Source organism: Xiphophorus hellerii, chromosome 20 (assembly GCF_003331165.1).
Source record: "Xiphophorus hellerii strain 12219 chromosome 20, Xiphophorus_hellerii-4.1, whole genome shotgun sequence".
In the NCBI taxonomy this organism is placed as follows: domain Eukaryota; kingdom Metazoa; phylum Chordata; class Actinopteri; order Cyprinodontiformes; family Poeciliidae; genus Xiphophorus; species Xiphophorus hellerii.
Window position 1 is genome coordinate 9,854,473 of NC_045691.1, and position 27,376 is coordinate 9,881,848.

Genomic DNA, 27,376 nt, shown 5'->3' on the forward strand with positions numbered 1-27,376 from the left:
GTGCTTCTAACCCTCTCTGTGCTGATGATATACACATTTATTGCTCAGTTAAGTACAACAATTAAACTGTCATCTCTATTTAAATGAATGACCAACAGGTGCATAAAAAGAACATTCATACACTCCTGCACAGAGCCAACCTGCAAGTCAGACAACACATCAGTGCTGAACTGTTCAGCATGGCCTCTGCAACATTTGAATTAGTTCTGACCCTGCTTGAAATCAACATGTTTTTCTTGTGTTGACTGCTTTTGGTTTAATTGGATGATTCATTTTTAAAGTCAGTCATCCTTTCAGAGTTTCATGTTAAGTAACTATGCTTTTTTTGGCTAAATTAAGGTTGTTTTTAATGTTCTTTTATGTTTTCAAGTTGGCTTGTCTTTATTTTTGCATTTTTCTGAAGCAATTAGTGAATCTTACCATTGACAAGTGTAATATCAATGTTTTTTTTTTGGTCTGAAAAACTAGTTCACAGAAGAATGAATCAAGAAAGCAAAAATAAGCAAAGACTTAGATCTTGAGAAGAAAATGACTCTTTACCTGTATGTGACTCTGGGCTGTGATTGGGCATCATAACTGGGTGCTCTGGGTGCTGATAGGATAAAGGAGCTGTGATTGCTGCAGGGCTGATGTTGCTGCTGGTTATGTAGGGACTGTTGTAGTGATGTGAATTATAATAGGGAGAGTACTGGCTCTGACTGTAGCTGGAATATGCAGAAAATTCCTGACAATGGAAACAGGAATTTTAATTGGTTACATCAAGTTGTAAAAAAAAAAGGTAAATGTTAACAATTAGTTAACAATGAATTAATCAATAATTACTACTAAGACTATTATTTCTTCAACAACACAGGAACTTCTTTGAATATAAACCTTCTTAAGGTAAATTACTCACTTGTTGGGTTGGGTTGAATGGGGTTGAACTTGAGATTGCATGAGTACCTTGAAAAATTCCAGATGAAATACCTGCACCTAAGAAGAAAATAAATGATATGAAATGAAAAAAGTGAAAGCTTCCGTTAATATGATGCAATTATAAATGTAAAAGTATGAGTGAGGCACTGGTAGTGTTTATTTCTTTTCCATCTTATGTAGAAGAATAAGGCTGTGATGTAACTGTCCTGCATCTGATCTGTATAGCTGTGTGCAGGAGGAAGTAGCTCTTGTTCTTTCCTTGGTGACAGCTCAGAGCTGCAGGAGCTTAGTCTGGGATTTATGACTGACATGGCAATACAGGTGGGAAAGTCTGCAGCTCCTGCGCTTCTTACTGCTGTGGGAATTTTCAAATAAGATCAAGCTAAGACAGGAATGCCTTCCTCCAAGCACTCTCCCCTCAACTCCAACATCCTGTTGAGTCTATATATATTGTTGTCAGGTTATTAACTTTTCTTATCTCCAGCCAACACCCTGTACAAAATCTTCACCTTTATTTTTTTACCCAGTCTGCTTAGTATGTGGCTGACTGTTCCAAACTTAGAATCAAAACTAATTTGAATAAATACTGGAAATGGGCCCCTTTGAAACACATTAGCTATTCAACGCAAAACAGATAGAAAAGAGCACTGTGTTGGGCATGTCATATGATGCAAACAAACATCCCCGAAGATTCAAATTTGATCAAAAGTCCAAAAGGTTGACGGCATAGTATTTATTCAAAAAGTACCTTTATATGAGTGCAATTTCTCACTGAGTTTCAAGTTCAATGACTAGTAACTACAATATTGAATATTGTCTTATTAGAAATACATACAAGTATCACCAAATTTCAAGATATGATAATCTTGAAATTTAGACTTGCAGGTATTTGTTCTGAAAACAAAAAGTTGGAAATAAACTGAACACATAGCTTCCAATGACATTTAGTTAAGTTATGCAATGCAAATTGCATCAGTCCAGACTGAGGCATTTCAAAAAACACCAGGAATGTGAAACTCATCCAGATGTTTGAAAAAGTTCTCAAAGGGGCAATATTAATCAAGTAGCAATGTTACCTTCAGTTGTAATGAAAATCCCATATACGTCAAACATAACTGAAAAGAAATTTGAATTTGCATTGTAACCATATCTTACACCTTGAAATTATAATCTTTTAAGATGTTCCGACCCTTTCTGACACAATCCTCAGCACGTCATCACAACAATGCTTCTCCATAATGCCGTTTACATCCATTCTTAGGAGTGTTAGACTGAGAAATAGTTCATATGATAAGCTTAAAGAGCCCAGCATGGTCAGCCGAAGTCGAATAGTCGAAGAGTGGTCGTATGGTTGCGGGACGTTTATTTTCACACACCCTTCCATTTTAACATGTTTTGTCACATGCTAAAAATTAGCATCAATGCTAAGTTTAGTTAAAGTATAGTCAATAGCATCTGGAAAATCAAGAGCATGTTGACTAACATAGGACTTACGCCATTCATTATGTTAAAATTAGTGTATAAGCTAAAATTAGCCAAAATGCTAATGTCAGCCTAAATGCTGTCAGAGGCATGTGGGGTATCACTAGCATGTTGTCTTACATTGGCTTCATCTATTCAGTATACTAAACATGTAAATAAGAAAAATAGCTAAAAGCTTTTTAGGGAGAAGGCTAATCCTATTGCACTGCCTTGCTCTGCAACTAGTGGGGGGCAGTGAAATGCTAATGTTTGTGCTAATGTTAATGTGACCTGAGAGAAAATGTGTTAATGTAATGTACACTCTGCGTTTCGGCAGTTGGAAATTTCTCTCATTTTTAACTTTTTATGTTGCCATTTTTACACAAAACCCCAATAAAAGTAATAGCCCGGATGCCAAGATCGGTTTGCACGTTTTGATACCTTTTTTGTGGGTACGAGCCACATTAACGGTGACGGAATAATAATAAATATTAAAGAGATATTCTATTAGGTGTAGAACAATAGGTGCCTTCCATGCATTGCATGGGAGGCCCCAATAATATGTTGGGTTTACTTGTGAGCTGGGATCTGTAATTAAAGTTAATTAGTGGGGACAGATCGAGATCGGACACTACGTCTACAGGCTTGGACCGGGTCAGGTTGTATGTTTTAGGCCTTATCTAAACTTTAGAGTATAGTAAACACAGCACAGTGGATCTTCAGATCCCCTTTGACCAAAACTGAAGATATTTACTCAGCCTGCCTGCTCAAGTGGTCAAAAAGCAATTTAAAAGACCCAACATATTCACACCCAGCATGCTGTCCAGGGTACACAAGACACGTATGAACTGGCTCAGACATTGTAACACTTATATTCTTTTAAAACCAGCAGTAATTAGTTGCTTTTCTGTTTTAAATAAATATGATTATATAAAGTTTTTTGTCTATAGATTAAAGTTTTTGTATAAGTAGAGTATATTGTCAAACTGTGGTACTTTTACTCAAGGTTATCATAACATAAAAGCCTTTTAGGTCATGATTCATTACAGCTTTCTCTTGACTGCCACATATTTCCCAAGCCAAAAGGATGAAAAAAGAGACATTATGACTCAGGGGCAGAAATCTTCCCAGACAACACAACAGTCCCTTAAACTGACAACAAGAAAAATAGAGGAGTTCTTTCCAGTAAACACAGAAAAGCCTGCATTTGGTTTAGTTGTGTACACTGTATACAATACGTTTTTGGAAGGATTTTGTGTGTCTGTGTGTGTGTGTATGTGTGTGCAGTATCTTTGTGTGTAGTTGTGTATTGTGTGCAGTATAATGGATGATGAAAACATTCTAAATACATCAACTATTTGAATGTTGTGGAAATATATTACCCTTTGAAGTTCACAGTAAATGATTTATACATAAGAATATTCAAACAAATTTATTTTGTTTAGGAACATTGTCCCTCAAAGTCCAATTACACTGTTAAAATTTTCTTTGTTGGTCTAACTGCAGTGCTTTAACAAAGCTGTGCAGTTTGTCAAAGGGTTCTTTCAAAAGCCTGTTTACACAAACATTTACATTCTTCTGTAATGTCTCACATCTGAATATTCCTTAAAAGAGAAAGTACAATAATACAAAAATCATGGATTGTCTTCAAAGGAATAAAAAATAGCAGTTCAGGAGTTAGATCATGTCTGGAGAATGATTATGCGTGTCATTCATATTTAATGGCAAACAGTTTTATTAAACTTAACTCTTTAAAAGATCACATTTTAACACACAGCTTAACGTCCCTATAGAGTAAACAATGTTGTAAAGACAAGGAAGATAATCACTCACTGATGGAAGTGGAAGTTATATTAAAGCTTAGAGAAAAAGACACAAGGAAAAATGAAGAAAAAGCAGTATTGCAAGTAATTACTGACATGGATCTTTAAAAATATTTGCATTTTCACAGTCACATGAGCTGGATATCTCACAAAGTAACATCAATTTATTATTAAAAGTGTGAGAAGAAGATTATTTATTTGGACAAGTGTGTAACTTTGTGTTGCAAGTTGGTGGAGAGGAGGAGGGACGGGGGAAAGAGGGTGGGACAACGAGGGGCGCTGATGTGCCCACAGTTACTGGATGATCTTTTCTTTTTTAGTGCTAAGAAAAAAGCCAAAACTTACATGTGAATGCCAAACAGTCTTATTCAATAAATTAGTATATACGTCCTGTTCAGGCTTGTCAGATTAATAGTGCCTTTAGAGAATAACCTTTTAGCAGGTATTAAACTTACTATGAAATATAAATGTTAAAACATCTAATTAATCTATATAATGTCTTTCACTTGGTGATAGAATTACTAACAAAGGAACTTTTCACTCATATTCTAATTTATGGAATGAGTCTGTATTTGCCGAGTATATTTGCTTTAATATAGCAAATATTAAAGAAGCAAAAACCTGTTTTGGGTCTGGTTAGGGCAACAGGTGAGTAGAGTGACCATCGATGTTACTGGATTCTATAAAATGTGGCTTAGAGCTGAGATGCTGATGTTTGGATATATAAAAATATATATTCTCTTTACTAATAAATCTATAAATAGTTTGGTTTCTGACAGTTCTGTAAAAATACAAGAGAGAACAAAGTGAATTTCTCTTTTATATTGACCAATAATTTAATTTTACTTAATTGTCGCTGTAGGAGTTATGGTTTAAAATTTAACAAACTTTGGCTCCTATATGCTTTATGAAATATTTCATCCTATTTGATGATTGATCTGAATATTGCCACTTTCAATCATGCAATTAGTCCAGGTAAAAATTTAGAAAAACGGGTGATAATATTATTTTTCCCAGTCTGTCAGCCTAACGTCACACGTAGACACGTTGCCATGGCAACCAATAACATCAGTCCCGGGAGCGCAGAGCAAAGATTACGTTCAAGTGCATCAAGAATCAACACTAAAAAACCCACAACATTTCCCACACAAAAAAGTACGTAAAAACATTAAAGTGATCGCCTGAACACTAGCGGTGGTTGATTAGCTAACTTAAACACATTCCTGATTATCTGTCAGAAAATGTGTGTAGTTCACCTTATTTTGTGTTAATTGAATCAAAATACTCTGAACTGCACAGCAAGAGTACATGTTGATAAAAGTTAAGATAGCATAACTAACCAACTCTCCACTGTCTTATATACAGTTTTAATTAAAGCTTGACTAAAATAATTGTGTGCTTAATTATCAGTGGATAAATATTATTAGGCAATACAAAACTTAATTAATTTTTGGCCATACATTTTATCCACTGACTGGAGGGTCAGCAGAAACCACCTGGTGTTACCACTGGTGATGATCTGCAATATTCACAATATGGATTTTTTCATGGCACTTATGTTTAAAATGAGTTTTATCTGAATAGCTTTAAATACATATAAAATTTTCTCTTACATGAATAATCTCATTTTAAATTTTCAAAAATGCTTTGACAGCATTTGAAATAATCCATAATTTGATGCAACTTAAATAATGTTAACGTGTTTGAAACTTTGGTACTAAGGGCAACCCTGGTTAAGAAGTATTATTTTGGCTACAGCATTGAATTACTGACATTTAATTTCAGTACTCTAAAGAAAGTGTTAATAAAGTTTCATTAGACGTCTAACATGACATAGCTTTCACGTTACCCCAACCCTGATTGGTTCATGTCTCCTCTCAAAGGTCCTTCAGAATGCACCTCAGGATCCAAACAGAAGATTTTCCCAACTAGATCAAAGAGGGCTTATAACCTTTGAGGATTTGGTTGGAATAAACAGTTTTGTTTGCATCATACAATAAGCCACTTTTGTCTGTTTTTGTGTAAAACTGTGCAAGACTCCATTTTTCCTCTGACCATTTTGAAGCATCACCAAATAACTTCTAAACGATCATCATCACTGCACAAAGCCTAAAATATCCACTGTCTGGACATCTGGAATTTACAGTGACAGATTTAAACATTATGAGGAATGCAGAATAACTGGCAAAAGATAATCTGTTTATGGTACTTTAACATTTGTTCTTTCCTTTATCTCTTGCATACAATGGGAACAGCTTGTGTAGCGTCTGTAGCACTAGACCAGCTCACCCCTCCATAAAATGCCCCTTAACCTCTCCCCTGTCACACACAAGGTCAATTTCATGCTGGTTTCAAAGCCATAAAGTCGCACTGAGCAAGTCATGCTTTGGGCGCCGGGCGACTGAGGAATGTGTACAGCACAGTCGCTTGCACTCAATCACAGACACACACTGACATGCAAGGAACTGCACACCCTCCCAGGGCTGAAACATCTTTATCTAAGTACCTTTATCAGAAAGCACTTCTGCCCAGCTTTTGTTATGGCCATAAATATTGTGTTTTTTCCCCCATCTGTCTGCTTTGTTTCTTTGCTTCTGTGTGCACATAATATTCAGTCCTTCTTCCTTCAGAAAAACAGAAACAAACGATTGCATGCTGTGTTGTTGGTCTGAGTGGAGAAAGGGGGCCTGACCCCTAGAAAAGAGGAGGGGTGAATAGACTTTTGACGCCAGAAGTCCAGACCGCAGCTAATAGAGAACAGGTGTGGTGGTGAAGAAAAAAGAAGAGAGGAGAGGAGATAGAAGGAGGACTACAGCAGCTATGGATGCTTCTGTAGTTAAATCAAATATGAGTTATAAAGGCTTTGCCTACAAGTGCATCAGAGGGCCTTCACATGCAGTGAATGTATTGTTTTAAACTAACCATGTGTGTGTGAGTAGCTGTAGAGGCTTTGACTCGGAGGGGTGCCGCTGAAGTTTGAGTAGCCCAGGAGTCCTGTTTGTCCTGGAGAGTGACTCAAACCATCCTCTGTTTTGATGTCTAAAATAAAACAAACACAACATTTATGATATATTCAACATAAAACATATGGGCATCCACTACGGTAAAATAAGAGTTTAATCTATTGATCTCTGCTACCAATAGCCACCGTTTTACTATGACCAAACAATTCCACCATTTGTTTTTGGAAGCTCAAACTATGACTAGTTAGTCTGGATGTGAAAAATCTAGACAACAATTAGCCATGGTTCTTGCTTTTGTAAGTCAATAAAAAATTATGTGATTGTTTCTTGACTTAGACAACATTTCCACAAGGCAATAAACATTGCTTTACTGTTTTTCATTACAAGGCACAAGCTGAACTGCGACCCTCTGTGGGATTAAACCAAACATTTAGTCTTGAAAACCAGTGTCCAAACTTAGGCCTATATCTTGCAACCAAATGCAACCAAATTTGCAAAAATACCAGAAATTTCAATAATTGGCCACCTATTCTCAGCCTGCTTCTGCCGTAGGTTGCTTTAAGATAAGATGGAGGTATTTCTCTCCATTGTCATCATATGCTTAGTGAGGATGAAAAAATGGTGCAAAAAACTACATATCGTTACAGTAAAGCAAACCTGAAAAGTTTGTTTTGCAAAGTACATTAAGATTGCATATTTTGTAATTTGCTGCTTTACAAATAAACAACATGTAATCCTATTGGCCGATGAAAGCATGATACAACAACTAACATGTCCCAGGAAATCTGAAATGTCAGAATGCCAACAAGATGCCACTGGAACATCATAAAGGATCACACATTTTGTACAGCTGAGTTCAACTTCACCAAGGCCTGATTTACAGAGCCCTCCAGGGGACATGGGAAATTTTTTTTCTTTTGAGTGCAAAACTTTTGCATTCCCTCGCAATAATCTACTGATCAGTTATGCAACATAATTGAATACTGTAATCCCTTCTTACAGCGGCTGCCAAACTTTCTGCCTTAATACAAGGTTATGTAAGGTTTTTTCATGTATGTTAATATCTCCTTGTGAAATATCTGACATTTTATATCTTTTTCTTTATTATATTAAGGCACCACAAACCTATGATATATACAGAAACTTTCCGTAAGTAGGAAAGAAATAAAAATACATCCAAACTATTTGGACTATTTCTGAGTTATTATCACGGGTAATAAGTCATCTGACAGTTTTGATTGTGTCTCTGTTGTGTTCGTAGACTGAATGGTTTAAAGGGCTTTCAGTGCCATTCCGTCGTAGCCTTAACAGACATAAACATGCAGTAATAAAATCAATTTTCAATCAGTGTTTTGCACCAAACAGTTAATAATAATAAACACGTTTTCACTGAGGCTCTGTAAGAGTCATATGAATGAAATAAGTAATTATTAATATGACAGGAGCAGGCGACTTTGACACTTGGGTGGTGGGTGTGTTGATATGGGCGTGGCTGTCATCAAGTATGAATGGGAAGGTTTGTGGTTTTGTGTGTATGAGGAAACGGGTGAGAAAGTGGTCAGTCCTTGAAAAGTTTTGAGCATGATAATCAAAATGGAATAAATCGATAATTGTGACAGAACAAAGAAGTGGTTTGGAGTTGATTGATATACGGACAGATGAGATTCCCCGAGTTGACTCAGTGCAGGCTCTCTATCACCATTAGTTTGCCGTGTTTTATAATAATAAAATGTGTATATTATTATTAAGTCTTTGGTGCAGAAAACTGATTGAAAGTCGATTTATTCTCTGCATGTTTATGTCTGTTAAGGTTGAGATGGAACTGAACATGAAAACTGGCCCTTTAAACCATTCAGACAACCAGCACAACAGAGACACAATCAAAACTGTCGGATGACTTATTATCCTGCGATAATAACTCAGACATAGTCCAAATTAGGATGTATTTTTATTTCTTTCCTACTTACGGAAAGTTTCTGTTTATATCATAGGTTTTTGGTGCCTTTCTATCCTAAAGAAAAAGATGTAAAACGTCAGATATTTCACAACGAGATATTAAAATTCATGGAAAAACCTTGCATAACCTTATATTAAAGCAGAAAGTATGGCGGCCCTGTAGGAAAGGCTTACAGTATTCAATTATGCCGCATGAACTGATCAGTACAGTATTGCGAGGCAAAACCTTTTGCGAGGAAATGCAAAAGTATTGCGAGGGAACGCAAAAGTTTTGCGAGGTAACGCAAAAGAAAAAAAATTCCCCATGTCCCATGGAGGGCTCCATACTGAATACCTCCAGACATGCAGAATTAAAACATTACTTAAATAGAACTTTCCTGGCAACATGAAGTATCCTAATATATTTAAAAAATAAACACACTATGCCCCCTTTCTACTGAAATTCAAAAACAGGTAAAAACTTAAGTTACATATCTTAATTTAGAAAGAGTTAAAAAGCAATTTCAAAGCATTTGGGACTCTAGTGAATAAGAGTGAAACATTATCCACAAATTGAGAAAAAAACAAACCATCCCACCCAGAGTGAATGACTTACCAAAATTACTCTTAAAAGCACATCCATGACTCATCCAGGAGGTGATCAATTATGTCAGATTAACATCTAAAGAACTAAAGACCACAGTTGAGGTCAGCATTTATGATGCTGTAGTTAGAATAAAGGTGGAAACCACTACTGAGCAAAAACAACAGAAATGTCTGTGCAAAGTTCTTCAAAATAAAAGCAACATTTTTGGGGAAAATATTCTGAGGACTGATGAAACAATAGTGGACATTTCCAGAAGATACTGAAGTGACTTATCATTCAGTCTTTTATTACCCTTACAGCTGGCATCACAGAGATAACCTTTTACAGTAATAACACATTTTTCAAACATAATACTGAGATTGTACTCACTGTAAGAGGGCATGCTGTAGCCTTGTGTGTGGTGTGTATAAGCTGTGTATGGTACTGCGGGTTGAAGGGCAGGGCTGTATTGAGTCTGTCCGTATGCAGCCATGGCTTTGATCCTACAAGACAGAAGGCATAAAATAAGGTTGTTATAGCAAAACATTTGTTCTTGGGAAATGTAATTGTGGAGTGAAGAACTGTTTTCAGTAAGAAAACAACAGACAAAAATCTGAGCTGTTGCTTACCTCTAACTTTATAGAGCTTCTAAAAAGTACAAATACTGTTGGACTTGTCTAACAATCAAAATTCAAAATTTTTATTTTTTTATTTTAATCTACGTAAATGCGAGAAGACATGATGCACTACATCATAAATCTATTTAAATTCAGTGTCAAATGTCACAACGGACATAGGTACCAAAGCTCTGAATTTGAAGCTGTCAATGAGAAGAGCTGTAAATCAAGTAAAATGGTCAGTTGAAAAAACCTCAAAACTTTTAATTAATAAAAAAGAAAAGTATGAAAAAATAAATATATGATTCTTTGGGTCTAAAAATAGTTACATTGCATGCGCTAAAAAATCTCACTGATCAAAACTAAGGAAAAGTCTTAAGTAAATGTTCTTTTTTTTGGCAATGTAATTTACAATAAGGTCACAAAACCTGTTTGATAACTTCAGGGACTTTCTGCTTTGTTCTTTTCCTTTTTCTCTCTTACCTGCTCCTATTGAGAGAGCCGTATCTTCTTTATCCTGTCACCCTCCTCTTAAATCAGGTTACTCTGAGTATGTCAACTCCCCTGTGGAAACAATCAGGGCCCAAATATGGAGTTCACTGATCCTTGAAGACCTGCCTTCTGCTTTCATCAGATTTTTGGCAGCTAAAGAAGGAGAAAAAAAAAAAATCCATAAACACGAGGCAAAATGTGAAAGCATGGAACAAAAATGGGAGCTTAAATGCTATATTAATGCGAAGAGATTTAGCAAATTTGGTTGCAGTCAAATTATAAATTATATAACGTTTCCTGGAAAATTGTTGATTTACGCTTCTGACTGGCACCTGTACTTTTGGCACCTTGAAAATATTCAGGCTGTCTACCCGCAGAAGGAACATAAACACCAAGAACAAAGCTGTGTTAACTGCCAAGTGACAGCACTGTGTGTTTTTTAATATGCTAGTCTCACTGGCGAACAGTAGAGCTTTGTTAAACAGAACAAGATAAGACGGGAGATTTTGTTTTATTTTCTGCCCTTCTCACTGTGGATTAAACTCACGGGAGGCTCTCTGTAAAATTTACAGATTTACTAGATAATCCAAATATAAACTTCTTTAGATTTTTTAATATATTAATTCAGCTTGTGATACAATTGTAATGAGAACTAGTCATACGTCATGAATGAATTCCATATAAATTTTGCACTTTGAGTTTTGAATTGCTCTTTACTAGTAAATCATGAACATATGGAAAAAATAAGAACTAAAGGCATAAAACTGAATTAATTATGATTAATCTTTATCCTATACAGGCTCAAAATTATGCACGCCAGCTGAAATATATGCACATATCCTCTAATTTTTAAAATAAATGGTAAAAAAATGTATGTTAGCATGACAAGGACAAACCTTTGTAATTACTCATTTTCAACCATAATTGACTGTAGATGGTAATTACTCTTTGCCTGCATAATGATTTGTTTGACTGAACCAATGGATTGATTAAAATTCAAAACAATAAGAGTCCCAGTCCCAGAAAAGTCCATGAGGATGTCATTAAAGAAGACGACCAGAAAAAAATCCAAAAGACTATCCCTTTGCACAAAAAGAACATTGGTTCGGATTTTTAGGAGCAATGCAGAAGTTATCAAGACTTAATCCTTGAATGAAATGGAAATCCAGTGTGGTTGTCCATGGTAAAATGAGTTTTACATTGTCATACAATAAAAGAGTGTCACCCAAGAAGCTTCAAAATTAACATCTTCAAACGAAATTACCCACATGGACACACCAAATGCCTTCTTCAACACTGATTAAAATTTATTTTGTCCAAAATCATTAGCTTCTGGTAATGTTTTCTTGTGGCTCTGCTGCACAAAGGAGTCTCTGACTTAGACAGTTAGAACAAGGTTTCTGCAAATCATGCATTGCATGAAAATATTTTCCCTAAAATGTACCACAACTACAATGTTTTGTCCCTTTTAAAATTAGGTTTTGTTTTAGCCCTAATGAAAAAAGCACGTTGTTGGAAGTTAATGTTTCTTGAAAATGTAGAATATTCTACCAAAGTATTTCAATTTTTAATGTTAAAACAAAACTGTCACATTTAATTGGGGAATTCCATCAATATTCCTATTTTCTTTACTTCTCCTCTTATTGCATTCAGCCTTACTTCTTCTTGTTGCAGTTGCCTTGGAGCCACTCTGTTGTAGCTATGCTGCAACTTTAACCTTGCTGAAAACATGACCAGATAGAGAGATGACAATTGTGAATTGTTGAGGCAAAATGTTTTTAAAGAAAGGGAAACTGACAAAAGGTGGTATTTGAAAAAGACAAAAATAGATTTATGCATATTTTTCTTTTATTTTTCAGTTTTATATATAAAAAAGAAGTGTTATGTGTTAATTTTAAGACCTGAGTGTATGTTAATTATCAAAAATCAGAAATCGTCCAAAGCTTTTTTTTTAATTATTTTTCCTTAAATCCTGGTAATGATCTTTATCAGAGCAGACTTTGTTGCCCTACAAAATGACAATGATTGTGGGCAACGAACAATATAAGGGCAGTGCTTTGCACATCCTAGAACTTCTCTCAGATCAAAATTAAAATTTATGGTCATTTAGTCATTTCAAAATGTACACACATGCACATCTTCAAGAACTATATGCGTCACCACCGAGTCTCTTCCTTGTTCAGGGTGAGGCCCAAGAGCAGGGCGTCCAAGGCCATGGGAACTATAGGACACCGGAGGGGAGATGAGCAGAGCTCAGCAGAGCAGTGGAGAGCCGAGGTCTGAAACTAAAGCTAAAACAAACTCAGCGGGGCCACAGGGGGCCACAAGGCCACAAGGCCAGTTCCACCAGCTTCACCTGGGTTCCAGGGATCTGCTAGACCGCTGCTTCTTTCACGGATATCAAATTCTAGCTTTTATGTTGTGTGTTATGCATTAAGTGCAAATGAGAGTATAAACTCTTCAAAGAGCATTCTAATAAGTAAACTATTTAATAATAAAAAAAAGACTACGCAGAACTAATGAGTTTTGAACACAGTTAAAATATAGTTCATTGATGTTTTCACGGACCTCTAACATCTGAAGCCATGTGAGAATGTTATTGTGGGGATTCATGACATTCAATCACTTGCATTTGTTTATCCGTAAGTAAATGTGGAAAAAAGGAAAAAAAAACTTATCAAAGTTTAACTTGTACAGGAGAAAACGAACATTTTCCACTTGCTACTTTTTTCAGGTTGGAAAAAACAGTATATTTTTATAAACTTAAGCATCTTTAATGGTTTATCTAATGATTGACATAAGCACTCTGACGTAAAGTCTCTTGGTTAAAAGGCATATATTTTTACTTTGATGAGTTTCTCTACTTCAACAGTTGAAGCAGAGAAGACATGTTAGTTCCCCATAACTAGGAATATCAAGTGCCCTCAGCAACCAAAGGGTTTTTTGTTTCACAATACATTCCACAGTGTTATAAATCCTCATTGTAAAAGTTATGCCCATTTCACCAATTTGTGCGAAGCCTCCTGAGTGTAAAAGGCAACTGCTGGTGGTATTAGATCAGTTTTGTAAGACAATCTGATAACCTAGAGCTACACAGTTAAGTCAAAAAGTATTCATACCCCTGGCAGATTTACCAAAAGGTTTGTTTTTAATAAGAGACAAATATCTATCAAAACATAATAAAATCATGTCAAAAGAGTATATCTTTGGAAAAAGTATTAAAAATAGCCAGGTTAAAAATTATCTATACCCTTCTTAATCAATGTAAAAATCTTCATTTGTATTTACAGCAATTAAAGCTTTCTTTTACTTCTTATCAGCTTTGCATGTTTCCACTGGTGTTTTCATCATTCCAAAATGTTAATGTTACTTTAACTTAGGGATAGGCACTATGGATGGAAAGCTTAATCACAATGTTTTGGAGTTTTTTAAAAACAATTCAAAAAACACATTATTAATTTTTTTTCTTGGTAATAAGTTAGAATGGCAGGGACTAAATGTCACTGAAGTTAAGGTCCCAAAAACACATATACTGCTCTAATAAAAATAATTTACACATTACTTAATATGGTGCTTCAGGACAAAGTGACATTAATTAGTTAGTGCAGGTTTAGCACCATACAATAACTGCATTTAATTTTTTTAAGAAAACACTTATTGCTGTTTTTATGGAACTATTAGAGAAAATAATTGTTCTAACAATCCTTTTAGTTGTTGAAGTTTCTAAACCTTATAATGTAGTTAATTGTTACCATAATAAATATGAATCTAAGGGCGCTAGAAATCATGTCACAATAACAATAAATGGTATGATGATCATCATCCCTACTTCCAGTCAAAACCTAAACATCCAGGGATATAAATAATTTTGGGTTTAACTTTATAACACAAAGTGTGCTTTATTGGTTGCTAAATTACAAAACAACAACAACAACAACAAAAAAACCTGATGGCGGCTGCCCTTCTTATACATACAAATACTTTTTTTTTTTTTACATAATTTATTCATACCAGAATTATAAAACTGAGGAGCTGCCATCACTTGTCTGATGGTTAGTAGTAAATAAATAAGCTTCAGTTGGCCTTTTCAATTATTCACACAAGTCAAGTTATATTCAATTCTATGTCTTTATCTTTATCTCACTAAGTATGCATTTATGATCTAAATATTTGAAATATGTTCCCATCTGTCTCAATGTGACAAAAGAGTCATATTACACATTGTAATGTTAGTCTGATGGCCTGACCTTTATTGAAACAGTCAATCAACAGCCTGAAAAAGTGACTTGCCAGTCTATAATCATACCATATGGAACCCCACCTGGAGCCCCTAATTTAGATGGTCAGTGTAAGTGCCTGGGGAAAAGCTGGAGGGGCTGAATCACTGTTGCACAGAGATGTCTCTTCTTAGAAGCTGGTAACAAGGAGGGCACTATCCGTAGGACACTGTTAAGTTTTTTTTTTTTTTTTTTTAGGGGGGGAGGCGTATGGTGCCATCTGCCGCTCTCTTTAGTCGTTACTGACACACAGCTGATACAGAGAAGGACAAGGGGAAACAAAAATGATTGGAAAGACAAATAGAAGAAACAATTCTACATCACTATGAATTTCATAAGATAGTGTAGAATAAAAGAATAAAAATTATTCAACAAGCAAACCAAAATAGAGGAGATTCACAGGTGTTTTATAGACAAAATAAAACACCTTTTTACTTTTTTTGAATAAGCTAAAAAAATTTTAAAAAAAATGTGAACAGTAAAGTATACCTAAATATTCATCAATCTTTCAATGTAATATCAGAAGTAAAGAAACAATAAATCCAGTGAAACCCATTGTGTCCATGAGTCAGCCTATGTGTAATTAATCTCAGTATCAATCCCACTGTAGTATGAAGGTCTAAGACGTTTGTTAGAGAAAATGAGTAAACAAACATCAGGATGATAAAAAACACACCAAAAATATTAAGAACAGAGTTGTGGAGAATTTTAAAGCATAGTTATGTTTCAAAACAAATACAAGCTTCAAGAATTTCATAGAGAGTTCAATGCATAATCTGAAAATATGACACATCTGCAAACCTAAACTGAAAGGCTAGACAAGAAGCTGGATGACCTGCAGAGATCCACAGATCAGGTGGGAGAATCTTTCATAAAAAGCTGCAAAAACTCCAGACTAAGGTGGTCATTGACCTACCAGCAGAAATATAAAACAAAAGCACAGAGGTACAACGGAGTAATTAAGAGCATAACAAGTTTATGTGTTAAAATAACCCAGTTAAAGTCCAGACTTAAATTTAATTGAAATACATTTTTTTGTGAAAAGTTACTAATGCTCTCAGGGCACGGTGAGAATGCTGCAATAATGGGTAAAAAATACGAGTGAGGAGCAGCTCTAATCATAACCATGTGTATTTCACTGCATAAATGTAATGACTGTTTTTCATTTATGTCCTAACTAAACACTTCTTATTTCTAAACAAGTATACTTTAATGTCTGGAACCAAATACCATGTAATGTACACAAAATGGAAAGAACGCCAAAAACAACAGACAGTATGGCATAAATTTCAAAGTAAATTTTGAAACACCACCAATGAGGGACTGCGGCTTATTTTGTTTTAGGTATGTTTATGTAACCAGATACTGAAGCCTTCAAGTGTTCGTTTTAATGTGATGCAACAGTCTGAAGACAACACTGTGTTACATAATTTTAGTGACTTTGAATCAATCAGTCAACTGCACTGGTTAAAAAAATCTTTGAGTGCATGTCTGGAGTTTCTGAAGTGTGCACAAAAATGCTCCTCTAAAGCAGAGAGTATTTTCAAGCAAATGTTAATCTGTTGAAACTGAGCTTTGATTGTGTTTTGAATTATTCTGATACAGAGTGATTAAATGACAACTTTTTATGGCTGCTATGTCAAAACAGTAGATGTGTGCAAAATAGACCTAATTTATATTGACTGAGATACAATGTTTGCTTTACCAGTTATAAAACTGGTAAACATGAGTGACCACTTAAGACCTTCATGACTGATAAATCCTTACTGACAGGTTAAAAACCATAATTGCACAAACACACTCACACACACACACACAAACCTGACTAACGCTCCCTAAATCTAGTCAACACGGACTACATTTAACAACAGACCAGAGCTCCTTTTCCAGAAACACAGGGATTCAACAACGGGGTCCAATTAATCTCTGGCAGCGGGGAAGCTGTTGTCGACTCAGTCTGCGCTCTGTAACTTTACCCTCAGGCCTGATGGACTTTTCTTTTCACTTGAGTGACTTCTGCAACAAGATGTATTCAGTCCCAGGACCCCCTCTCTGCGTCTCTAAGTAACCAAAATCATCTGCTACAGAAATCTTTATCTCTATTTCTTAAGCAACTGTTATTTGATTGTTTTTAAATTCCCTTTAAAATACACTGCCTGCTATGAAAGAAGGTCCATCTTCTATGTCCAAGAACAAGGACAAAGAGTATATTTTAAAAATGTCCCTGTTTAATATTGCAAAATTGTAGTGGGACCACCTACTCCATGGCCTAGACCCAGTCTCCCTCAGAATCAGTGCCCCGGGACGGAGGGTCAGGCAGAGAGACAGCTGGCAGACCTCCCACCAGCCTGTAGGAGAGGACTAGGCTGACCCCAGTCAGATGGTGGTCTGGCTCCCAGGTAACAAACATCTGGTCCAGAGATGGGAGGATGGTCAAACATGCGCTCGCACATTCAGAAGTGACACACGCCTGACTGCTCCTGCCTTCGCTAATGAACTCGCTCTCACACGCAGGGGCACACACACTCCACACTCGGGTTTATTAGTCATTAGGATGAAAAGGTTCTCCCTCAATCAGGCTCTTCATGCACAAGATGGCAACTGGCCGCCCTAGTTGCTAACAGCTGGTCAGACAGAACTAACTGGTAGGTGAGGCTCATAAGCTCTACAGACGCAGTGAGGTTCAATTACATCTTTTAAAGTAGAATTAATGAATAACTGACTTAGGGGAAAAGAGACAGGAAGAATGAAGTAGAGTGAGATTCATGATTGAAGATCGAGTAAGTTCATGGATAAAGAAGAACTGAAACTTAAGGTAGTTGATGCAAAGACTATCTTTAGAAAATACTTAAAAAAAGGATTACTTGAGAAAATATTTTACCGCCAAAAAAAAATATTTAGATAAAAAAGTAGAAACATTGTTATTAAAAGTGTTGCTTACAACGTGTGTGGCTTTACTATTTCCAAAATGAAATAAAGAGAGCAGCGATAAGTAATGGGAACAGCTGCTGTCTGCCCACAGCACAGGGTTTGTTTCACTCGCAGACCAGCAAGCACCACCACTGAGCCAGACCCAAAAGCTCTCTGGGGACTAACTGGATATAAAAAATGGGGGTGAGGATATTTCTATATTTATAGCAATAAATACAAAATTAAAAAGCTATTATAAGTCAGGCACAGTTAGCCCATTTGATCAACCTTAACAACTTTTCCTCAACAGCTTTTCAACCACATTTAAACCTCAGTTCACATCTTCATGTACGTCTTAATGTTGTTTAAATGGAAAACAGTGTCTTTATGTATGTCTATTTAATAAAATGTTGCTAGGAGATGGGTTGTATTAAGTCATAAATGAAAGACCGTTTGATAAGTCAACACTTTCTTACAAGGCAAGTTAAAATCCTTTACTTTAATTTGATGTGCTGTTTGTTCAGATGAAATTGGCAGTACAGACTGGTTCCTCCATTTTTTTTATTTCATGATCTATTTAAGAAAGACATGACTTCAAAGAGTAAAACAAAGATTATATGGAAGGAAAATTAAATACCAACTATATATTTAAAAAAGACATATAAAGAACAATTAAAAAGAAAATGTCATTATTTTTATTGACTGAAAAGTATGGTTATATCTTATTGTCTTTAGTGTTTGAATTAAGTGTCGCATCAAGCAATCATTAAACATCTGACAAACTAGTTGCTTGTAGTAAATATATTTCTTTTATCATACATTCTGTACAAAGTGTTGTAACAGTCATGCAAATATGACCTCAATGTACCAAGTAAATGCTAATAACCACACCTCCGCTCAGGTACATTTTCTCAACACTCATAATACTTGTTAAAGCTCAAAGATAGGAAATTAAACAATACTAAACTATCTGAGCTTCTGCAGCAGCAGAAATAAGCAAAACTAAATGAGCAGCACGGCAGAAAAAAAGTAAACTATTTGGTTTAGCCTGAAAGTTCTTCTGTAACCTTGTATTCATGCAGGTACAATTGTTTGACTCCCAGCCAGTGAAACAAGGAAGGATGGAGAGAAAAAGGAAAAGCGAGAAGGATACACAGAAGCTGAGAGACATTAAGACGCGAGCAGCTGTGAAGGGGTATAATAAAATTGGGGCAGATAAAGTCAGGAAGAGCAGAACTTCCTATGAAAATATTTATCATTCCAGAAACGTTTGGCTACAGAGAGGTTTGGAATTAATTTGTGTTTTCTTAGGGGGGTTCAGGGGCGGGGGGCCTTCAGTATACAGGATGGGGAATTCTTCACATCCCAGGACTTTTTAGGCTGCTGCTTATTCACAATTTATCAGACCGGGTAATAAGAACCATGAAGGCTGAGGGGAGAGAAGAGGAGATCAACTGAGAAGGGCCTCGGGTCAGCCATCGAGAGGCAGTCCAGAAATGGGGCCTGGTGTTATTAAGAGAGGAACCACAGTGTTAAATCAAACACAGTCGAGCCCACACGTTCGGTATGTGGTCTGAGCACACCGCTCGGCAGCCTCCAGCAGACCCCTGGATGTTATTTGTGGGGCTTAAAATACAGGAGATTTAGTAGGATTTACAGCCCATTGAGAATAGAAACATGATATAGGTGCTATCTAAACTAATATTCTCTTTTTCTCTGAAGGTTTGCTTCAGATAATTGAAACTGACAAGAAAAGATGTGCATTGACTCTGTAATGAGAAACCTACTCATTTCCAAAACCTACTTGGAAATGAGAGTGAAATTTCCAAGCATCATCCTCCGTACAATCTATTTACACGTCTTTACTTTCCAACAGGAATATATGCAAATAAAAACTTTTTTCTGAGGTCCATGGATTTAGCCCAGATTAAAAAAAAAATTCTAATTACATAAATAATCAAGCAAAATAAAATAAAAAAGCTAAAATTTACCAGAAAATACAATTGCATTAAATATATCACAAAATGTATTTTCATAACGTCTTTCAAAGGATGGAACCAGGTTAATGGTTGCAGCTCTAACTCTTTAGTCGAAAAGAAAAAATGAAGGAATGAGTGTTAAAAAAAAGGCAGAGAGAGACTTTTTGGTCTAAAGTCATGAAGAGGTCCTTGGAAAAGAAAAAAAAAATGAATACCAGCTTTGAAAAATGCTGAAGTGTGGCTCCCCTAATTTCCTTTAATGACGGTCTCTGCAAGGCTGCTGGAGGCCTGTCAGTGAATTCAATATAATCTTCTGTAGTTAGGCAGAAAGTGTAGCACTGATTCAACCAGAACCAAGAAAAACAAAATGTTCAATTAAAAGCGAAGGCCCTTCACGCACTTTTACCCTGAATCTTTAAACAGCACGTTGGGAGACAAATAAACCGTTTGCTGATGGCCAGTCTTGAGTTTTACCTGCTCCTCTAAATCACTTCTTAAAAATTCCGAGTAACGACAAACGTAACTATGTTGTAACCTATGACATAGTTTAATTAACACTATTATTATAATTAATAATATTTTATTTTATTACATTTTATTTTAAATTGAAAATATATTCAAGGTGCACAATGCGTTTATATGAAACATTTGGCATTAAAAATACAATACAGTTAGGCACAGATATAAAGTTTTTTAAAAATATATACTTTAACTGAAAACAAATCTAGAAAAAAATTCTTAGAGGCAATGTGACGTAATTTAAAAACAAGGCTTTGGCTATTTTAGGTTATTGTGTTTTATCAACATTTTTCTTTAAAAGAAAAGTTCAAATGTAAAATAATCCAACATCTTATACATATGTATGTAAATCAAGTTTTATGTCCTAAACGGAGATGAATTGGGCAAATCTTGCAACGCAGCATATTTTAAACGAGTAGCCTCGTGCTAAACCCGCTTTGAAATGTGTAAACGCAAACGCCAAATTAAACGACGACACTAACTCTCTGTATGAGAAAACAAATTAAGAATTTTTACACTCACCATTATTTATAGAGAATGCAAGAAAAATCCACCGGCCGTCAATCAGAGGAGCTGCCACTCCATGCCTGGAGGAGCTTCCCCGCAAACTTCTCCAAGCGTCCCAAAGTGAGAGCTCCTGTCGACTCGGAGCCCCTCAGCGTGTTTGAGGAGAGATTTAAAGAAATTAAAAAATAGTCGCTGTCGGTCTGCAGGTCCAGGTGACGGCTTTCTGCAGACACGCAGTCGGCATCGATCTTACTTCTTGCTCCTCTGCAGCTCCAGGAGGAGTGTTTGCTTTCCCGGCGGTGGGGAAGTGATGTTAAGTAAATGAGCGAAGATTTTTGGTTCCTCCTCCACCTCCTACTCGTCCTCCTCCTACTACTTCTGCATAGCACGCGGCTTGAATACGTGCTGTGTGTGTGGGCGCGTGCCCCCTTTTTGTCTGAGCCTCTATCTCCGCTTTAAATCTTTTGTTTGGTCAAGAGTTCCGTGCCTGTTTACACAGCGACCCTCTGATGCTCGAGACTATCTGTGTTTGTTGCAGATATGAAGATTTCCCACATTGCGCTTATAGTGACTCCAAGCTGTTCACAGCTTTATCAAGACGTTGTTGTCTTTGCTGCATTTTGTTTATAGTCTACTTTCCAGAATTCCCTAAAAATTGTGACCCACTATATATATGCAGCTTGTTTCACAATAATTAAGTTGTATTTAGTTTATTTTACAAATCTTCGCAGTTACATTGATTTAATCGTCCTCTTTAAGAATAAGAACATGTACTTAATTTTCATCATTGTCACTAAAGACAAACCAAAATCCCAATATAAATTTCATATCAGCCCATTATTATACATTTTACAACACGGAACACAGAACAATTGCTTTGTTATCCATAACAGAATTTAGAATCAGAATTTAGAATTTATTGCTGTTCCTCACTGCACAATGAGATCGAAGTCAACTCCAGTAGTATAATAGAATCATAAAATAGTTTGTCCTCATAAAGTTTGGGTTTTACATGTACATTAGAATTATGAGACCACATTCAGACAATAAAAATGAAACGATTAGAGCTGTTTTACTATTAAAATATATTTTCTGTAATATAAAAGAATGTTTGGGGATGTAATGTTATTGGTATTTTTTAGGTTTAAAAATTTATTATTTTAATATGTAACATTTTTAATATTTTTGCTTTTAATGGAATATCATATTTTTGTTATTTGTATAAATCAGTGTTTGTGGCTCTTCTGTAAAAAGGCTTTGACATAATGTATGAAAGGTGCTGTAAAAATAAGCAGCTATATCACTTACTGAATAACTTTGTTCTAGTTTACTTGATTAGCTTTTGATATTGTCACTTATTTCCTGTTGGAAAATGTGACTGAAACTTCAAGGTTAACAAAATAAGTCACATGGAAGCAACACCTGCTGAACAGGAAGTCAGTATTTGTCTCATGTCTGTTAGTGCAACCGCCATTTCCAGAGGTTCCCTTAAAACTGAGGAAATGTGGTTCAGGTGTGTCATCCTTTGTATGTGCGTGTTCATGTCCGCTTCATATGTGACTAGCTTTTTTGCCATTGTCTCTGTGTATTTTCTGTAACTTGAGAGAGAGTGTTTCACAGCCCAGAATCTTGACTTGGTAGGAAACAGGTCCTTCTTACCAGAAACAACAGGATGGTCTTGCTAAAGTAATCCCCACAGTCACAGACATGGGATACACGAGGGCATGTGGGTGAAGATTCATACTATTTTACATCTGGGATGGTGCTGACATGACTGACCTTTTAATATAGGAGTAAATGACTTCCATGGATAATAAATATCTTATTATTTTCTTCAATTGTAGTTTGCTTTTTGTGATCAGAAAAGTAAAACAACCAAACTCTATGAATATGCTGAAACATTTTTAGCATTTTCTCTCAAATTTATTGTTGCATGGTGCTATGTTTTCATGTTAATTCTAATAAAAAAGTAGCTGAGCAGATTCATTGCAAAAGAAAAATATAAAAAATAGATTGTCAAATCTAGATAAAGAGTTACTTTCAGTTCAGAGGAATTGCCACCCACATCTTCAATTTTGTTGCTTCACGCTCCCCTGACCAGAATTTCTTTGGTTAAAATGTTGTTTTTAACAGTAGTTGTTTCAGGCATCCACAGGCATAAAGCAGGCTTGAACTTGTTTCATTTGTCACATAGGTAACACCACCAGCAAGTAGAAGGAAATAAACGTAGAAACCTGTAACTTCATAAACAAAAGAGATTTTTGTAGCACTGAACCATGTTGGCGTTTTGAGACTACTGTGAATAAACATCTGCCTCTTCTGATTTGGGTTTAATGATAGTGCCGATACACAAAGTAGGATTAGATTAGATACACTTTATTGTCCTCAACGTGCAATTAGCTTTGCAGACAGCAAGAATAAATGCAGATACATAAAAAAAATTGCAATAATAACACAATGATAAGGTGTAATGTTTCAGTACAAGATTTGGCTCTACAGAGAGCACAGGAGAGGCAGAGTATATCTGTCTGGCCCTTAAAATAATATATGTTTCATAATTTAGTTTTATAATAAACCATTTTACATCATTTTACACCTGAGGAATCCATTTAGTACATTGTGATAATGTAACACATTATTCCTTTTACAAAACTATATCTGCAATGAAAGTAGGCTATGCTTTGGTTCTCACAAGTGTCTACCCTCTTTGCCCTAAGACAGGAAATGTTCAAATAAAATGTTTCCATAAACTACTCACTCCAATTTTTTAATTAAAATTGGACTTCAAGAGGCCAAAATGTTTAGTTTTAGGTTGCATCTTTTAATTACCTTGTATTCTTTTTACCTGGATTTCATCAGGTGAAAATGCAATGTTAAATAATGTGAGTGGCTACAAAAGCCTACCCAATGCACACAACTTATGGCACTAAACTTATTTCATTAAAGAGTGAGTAAATGCATTTATCTTACAAGCCATAATGTTGCTATCAGCTTTGTTCAGTACTTTGAATCAGTGTCTTTATGCTCTCATTAAATACACTCATTGGGATATGAGTGTATTTAATGAGAGCATAAATGAGATATTGAAATCAAATAATACAGAAAAGACTGGGTTATGTTGGAAATAAATTTAAAAAAAAGTTTACAAAAACAGCCCTTAAGGTAAATCAGAGATCAGTAACTCTTTATTCAGTAAACATACAAAAATGACTTGTGTCTTATTTCCATTACACAAAGAACATCATAAAAATACCCCTGTATTACAACTTTTACAATACAAATTGTATAGTTCTAGAATGATTTCTGCGTTCACTTCCTCTGATAGTTTGGGGTTTGCTAAAAGTTGCATTGAGAGAGGATTTGCAGCTGATATAGCCAAAGATCTATATAAGATTGAATTTAATGGCTGTACAGCTACCAAGCAACTTTGTGCCAAATGCTATATTTAACATAAAAATATGGAACAAAGAAAAATAAAATAAAAACAAAGTGATATAATGTCACAAAAGGAAACAATAACAATAGCTTTGGAATGTACAGTATGCTCAGACATGAACTGGACTGCTTTTGGTCCAAAAAGAGGGGAAGCAGGCCTGTTAATCCTTTTGAGAGGAATGTAAGATGGAGAAATAAAACCCACCATTGTCTCTGTTTTCCTCCTTAGGTCTCAGCTATCTGCCTCTTCATCTGCTGACACACAATTACTGCCATTGTGTGTTGTTATTTCGCTAACTGTCCCACAGAGAGAAACATAGTTTGTTGAATGTCAGCAGAATTTAAAGTAAAATAAAAATAATAAAAAAAACATACATGTGGAAAAGCCTTTTGATGGTGTGGAAAAGCCTTTTGATGGTGTGTGGAGCATCTTTATGTGAGTTTTACTTTGTTTTATCATTGAGGGAACATTAAAAGTTTCACTCAAGTAAAAAAATACTTTCTAGTGCTAATGTCTGACAAAAGTAAGCTAAGTTCCAAGTATTGAATGGATTATTACTATGACAGCAACCAAATGTATTTCCCAAATCTTTGGATTAAGGTATTAGTAATATTATGTACTAAGTACTTAAGAAGCACTTTAATCTGATATAATTTGTGAAATGATATAATCATGCAGTCAAAATGTAATATTATTGCAGGTACTGGTACTCTGAATATTAAAACTAAAATTAGAAGAAAAAATAGCATATGTGTTAGTTTTTAAGTATGTAGCAGTAAATGTAACTAGTTTCTACCTACCTCTGGTTATTCTTTCCAAAGAAAAGAATCTAGGCTTGGATGAAACCTTCCAAAGCTGCAGGAATATGCGTTATAGTCAGATAAAAGACAACTTTATGCCACATTTCCAAAATGTAGGTTTGGAACAAAACAACACTGCATATCAACAAAAGAACATAATACTTATAGGGAAACATGGTGGTAGCGACATTATGGTCTGGGGTTACTTTGTTTAGATGGTGGGATTAAATTGTATTCAATTTGGAGCCAAGACAATTTGGAGTACATGCTCAGCATTTTTTACTAAAGAAGACTGAAGGCTAAAATTAATTATCCAGACAATATGTAATATTAAAGGTAGAAAGGGCATTAAAGTAATTAATCATTGTCCCATTCTTTCAACAGCAGTATCAAAACCTTTCAGATCTACCATACTTGTAAATGTGGTTTTACCAAGCAGAAAACCAAAATAATAAATAAAGTAGAATTGGTAGTCGAAGTAGTAAGCTGCAAAATGTATAATAAGGTTTTCTTCCCAACTGCTGCTTTTCCACCAGCCACCAGAAAAGTTGTTTGACGTGATCTAATGAGCACCATTCTCCTAAAATATAGAGGTGAAAGCAACCGTTTGACAGATTTGTCCACAACCCCAAGAATTCTTCAGTTTGCTTTGGGTCTGGCAACTGAATGCCACTGCATATGATTCACATCACTGTTGTATTCCTCACAACATTCAGGGGCCCCTCATGTCCTGGGTGGAAGCATCTGGATTTTCTTCTGTTTTCCATTTGTTCATTTAGACTTTTTTTTAGAGACCAAACTGTCCTTTGAAAATAATTCCTATGGTTGCTCTTTACATTTTTGCTTGAGGAGGACGGAAAGTCATTTTGTCCTTTTTCTCTTAATTTCTCTAAAGATGTCAAAAATATATCGAATAACTTTACATATATATTTCTACTAAGTGAAATTTGATTTTCAATGTAAAATGAAATAAGCTAAACTTGATGCAGTTATGCCAGTAGGCTTTATTATCTATTTGAAGGACAGTTCTCCATTTGTTTAAAAAAAACCCAAAAAACAAAATAACCACACCCATTCTTCTTAAAACCACTTCTCTCATCCAATTAGGCACTTAGACATTTTGGTCTCAAGTCCAAATGAGCAGGACTTGAGGCAATGACAATAAAATCAGTCATTCTCATTCACACGGTGATTATGGCAAGTTATTAGATTGTAGACACAGCTGACCCGGGTCAGTCTGACAGAGGCAAGGCAGTTACATTGCACCATCAGCCCTTCTAATCACCACCAGCAGGCAAAGTGGGTGAAGTGTCTTGCCCAAGGACTTCAGCCAGCGACTTACCAATTGCAGGATGAACTCCTAACTTCACTGCCACCATCGTCCCATTATTTGTATCCCTTTACAAATATCTGGATATTTGATGAAAGCCTTTCTTCTAGGTATATATTGAACACTTGATAAAATAACTCAAGTATAGACTTGATCCTTAAGAAGTGGGTTGCGTTTTATTCATTTTGTTAGAAAAAAAAAAAAACTTGTTCAGCCTTACTTTCTGAAAGTTTCTGACTATGTTCATATATGTTCATGTTCATGTTCATGTTGGTTCTTCCTCACTGCTGTTTGATTATAAATTCATTTTGCAGCACGTCACTTTGCAATGTGTCATTTGGCCATCTTTGAACTTACGGAGACAATAGCATGTATGCATTTAATGTGCAAAACTATATTGGCAAAAGGATTCAAATAACACCTTCAGACATTTAGTGTCATTTGTAGATCTGGAGCTAACTTCTCTTTAGTGTATTCAAATGTTTTTTAGATCATGGTAGAATTATATTGTCTTATTTTCTGTCAATGCTTTGGCCGGTTTGGAAGAGAATAAAGGGCTGAAGTTTGCCACTTGAAGCATTTTAGAACCCTGAACCCTTAAAATCACAAGCTGGAGGGTTTAAATAGATCTTCTTAAAATGTTTGATTTGATATGACAATGGTTCAGTTGTTGCTGTCATTTTTATGTTTACACAAGAGATCAAAATAATATCACATCAGAAATTACAATGGATGTTGCAACTACAAAATACATTTTAATGTAAAACTATCAAACAAAAAAAAAAGGCTTATATGCATTTGTGATGTTTTTTGCAACCATAACGTA

The 27,376-nt window shown here is 35.4% G+C and overlaps 1 protein-coding gene across 2 annotated transcripts in view; it reads right to left on the reverse strand.

Moving 5' to 3' along the window:
• The window catches only part of eya2 (EYA transcriptional coactivator and phosphatase 2), a 32,257-nt gene extending 10,966 nt beyond the window's left edge, over nt 1–21,291 (reverse strand). The window contains exons 1-6 of one of the 2 annotated variants that reach the window (XM_032550251.1): nt 21,000–21,291; nt 10,784–10,945; nt 10,074–10,186; nt 7,122–7,238; nt 896–972; nt 541–724 (exon numbers count right to left, since the gene is read on the reverse strand). In XM_032550251.1, coding sequence (XP_032406142.1) covers nt 541–724; nt 896–972; nt 7,122–7,238; nt 10,074–10,176 — 481 coding nt within the window. In that variant the 5' untranslated portion in view covers nt 10,177–10,186; nt 10,784–10,945; nt 21,000–21,291. The remainder of the gene's footprint in view (nt 1–540; nt 725–895; nt 973–7,121; nt 7,239–10,073; nt 10,187–10,783; nt 10,946–20,999) is intronic. The other variant, XM_032550252.1, reaches the window with a different exon arrangement.
• Between the last annotated feature and the right edge of the window lie 6,085 nt (nt 21,292–27,376).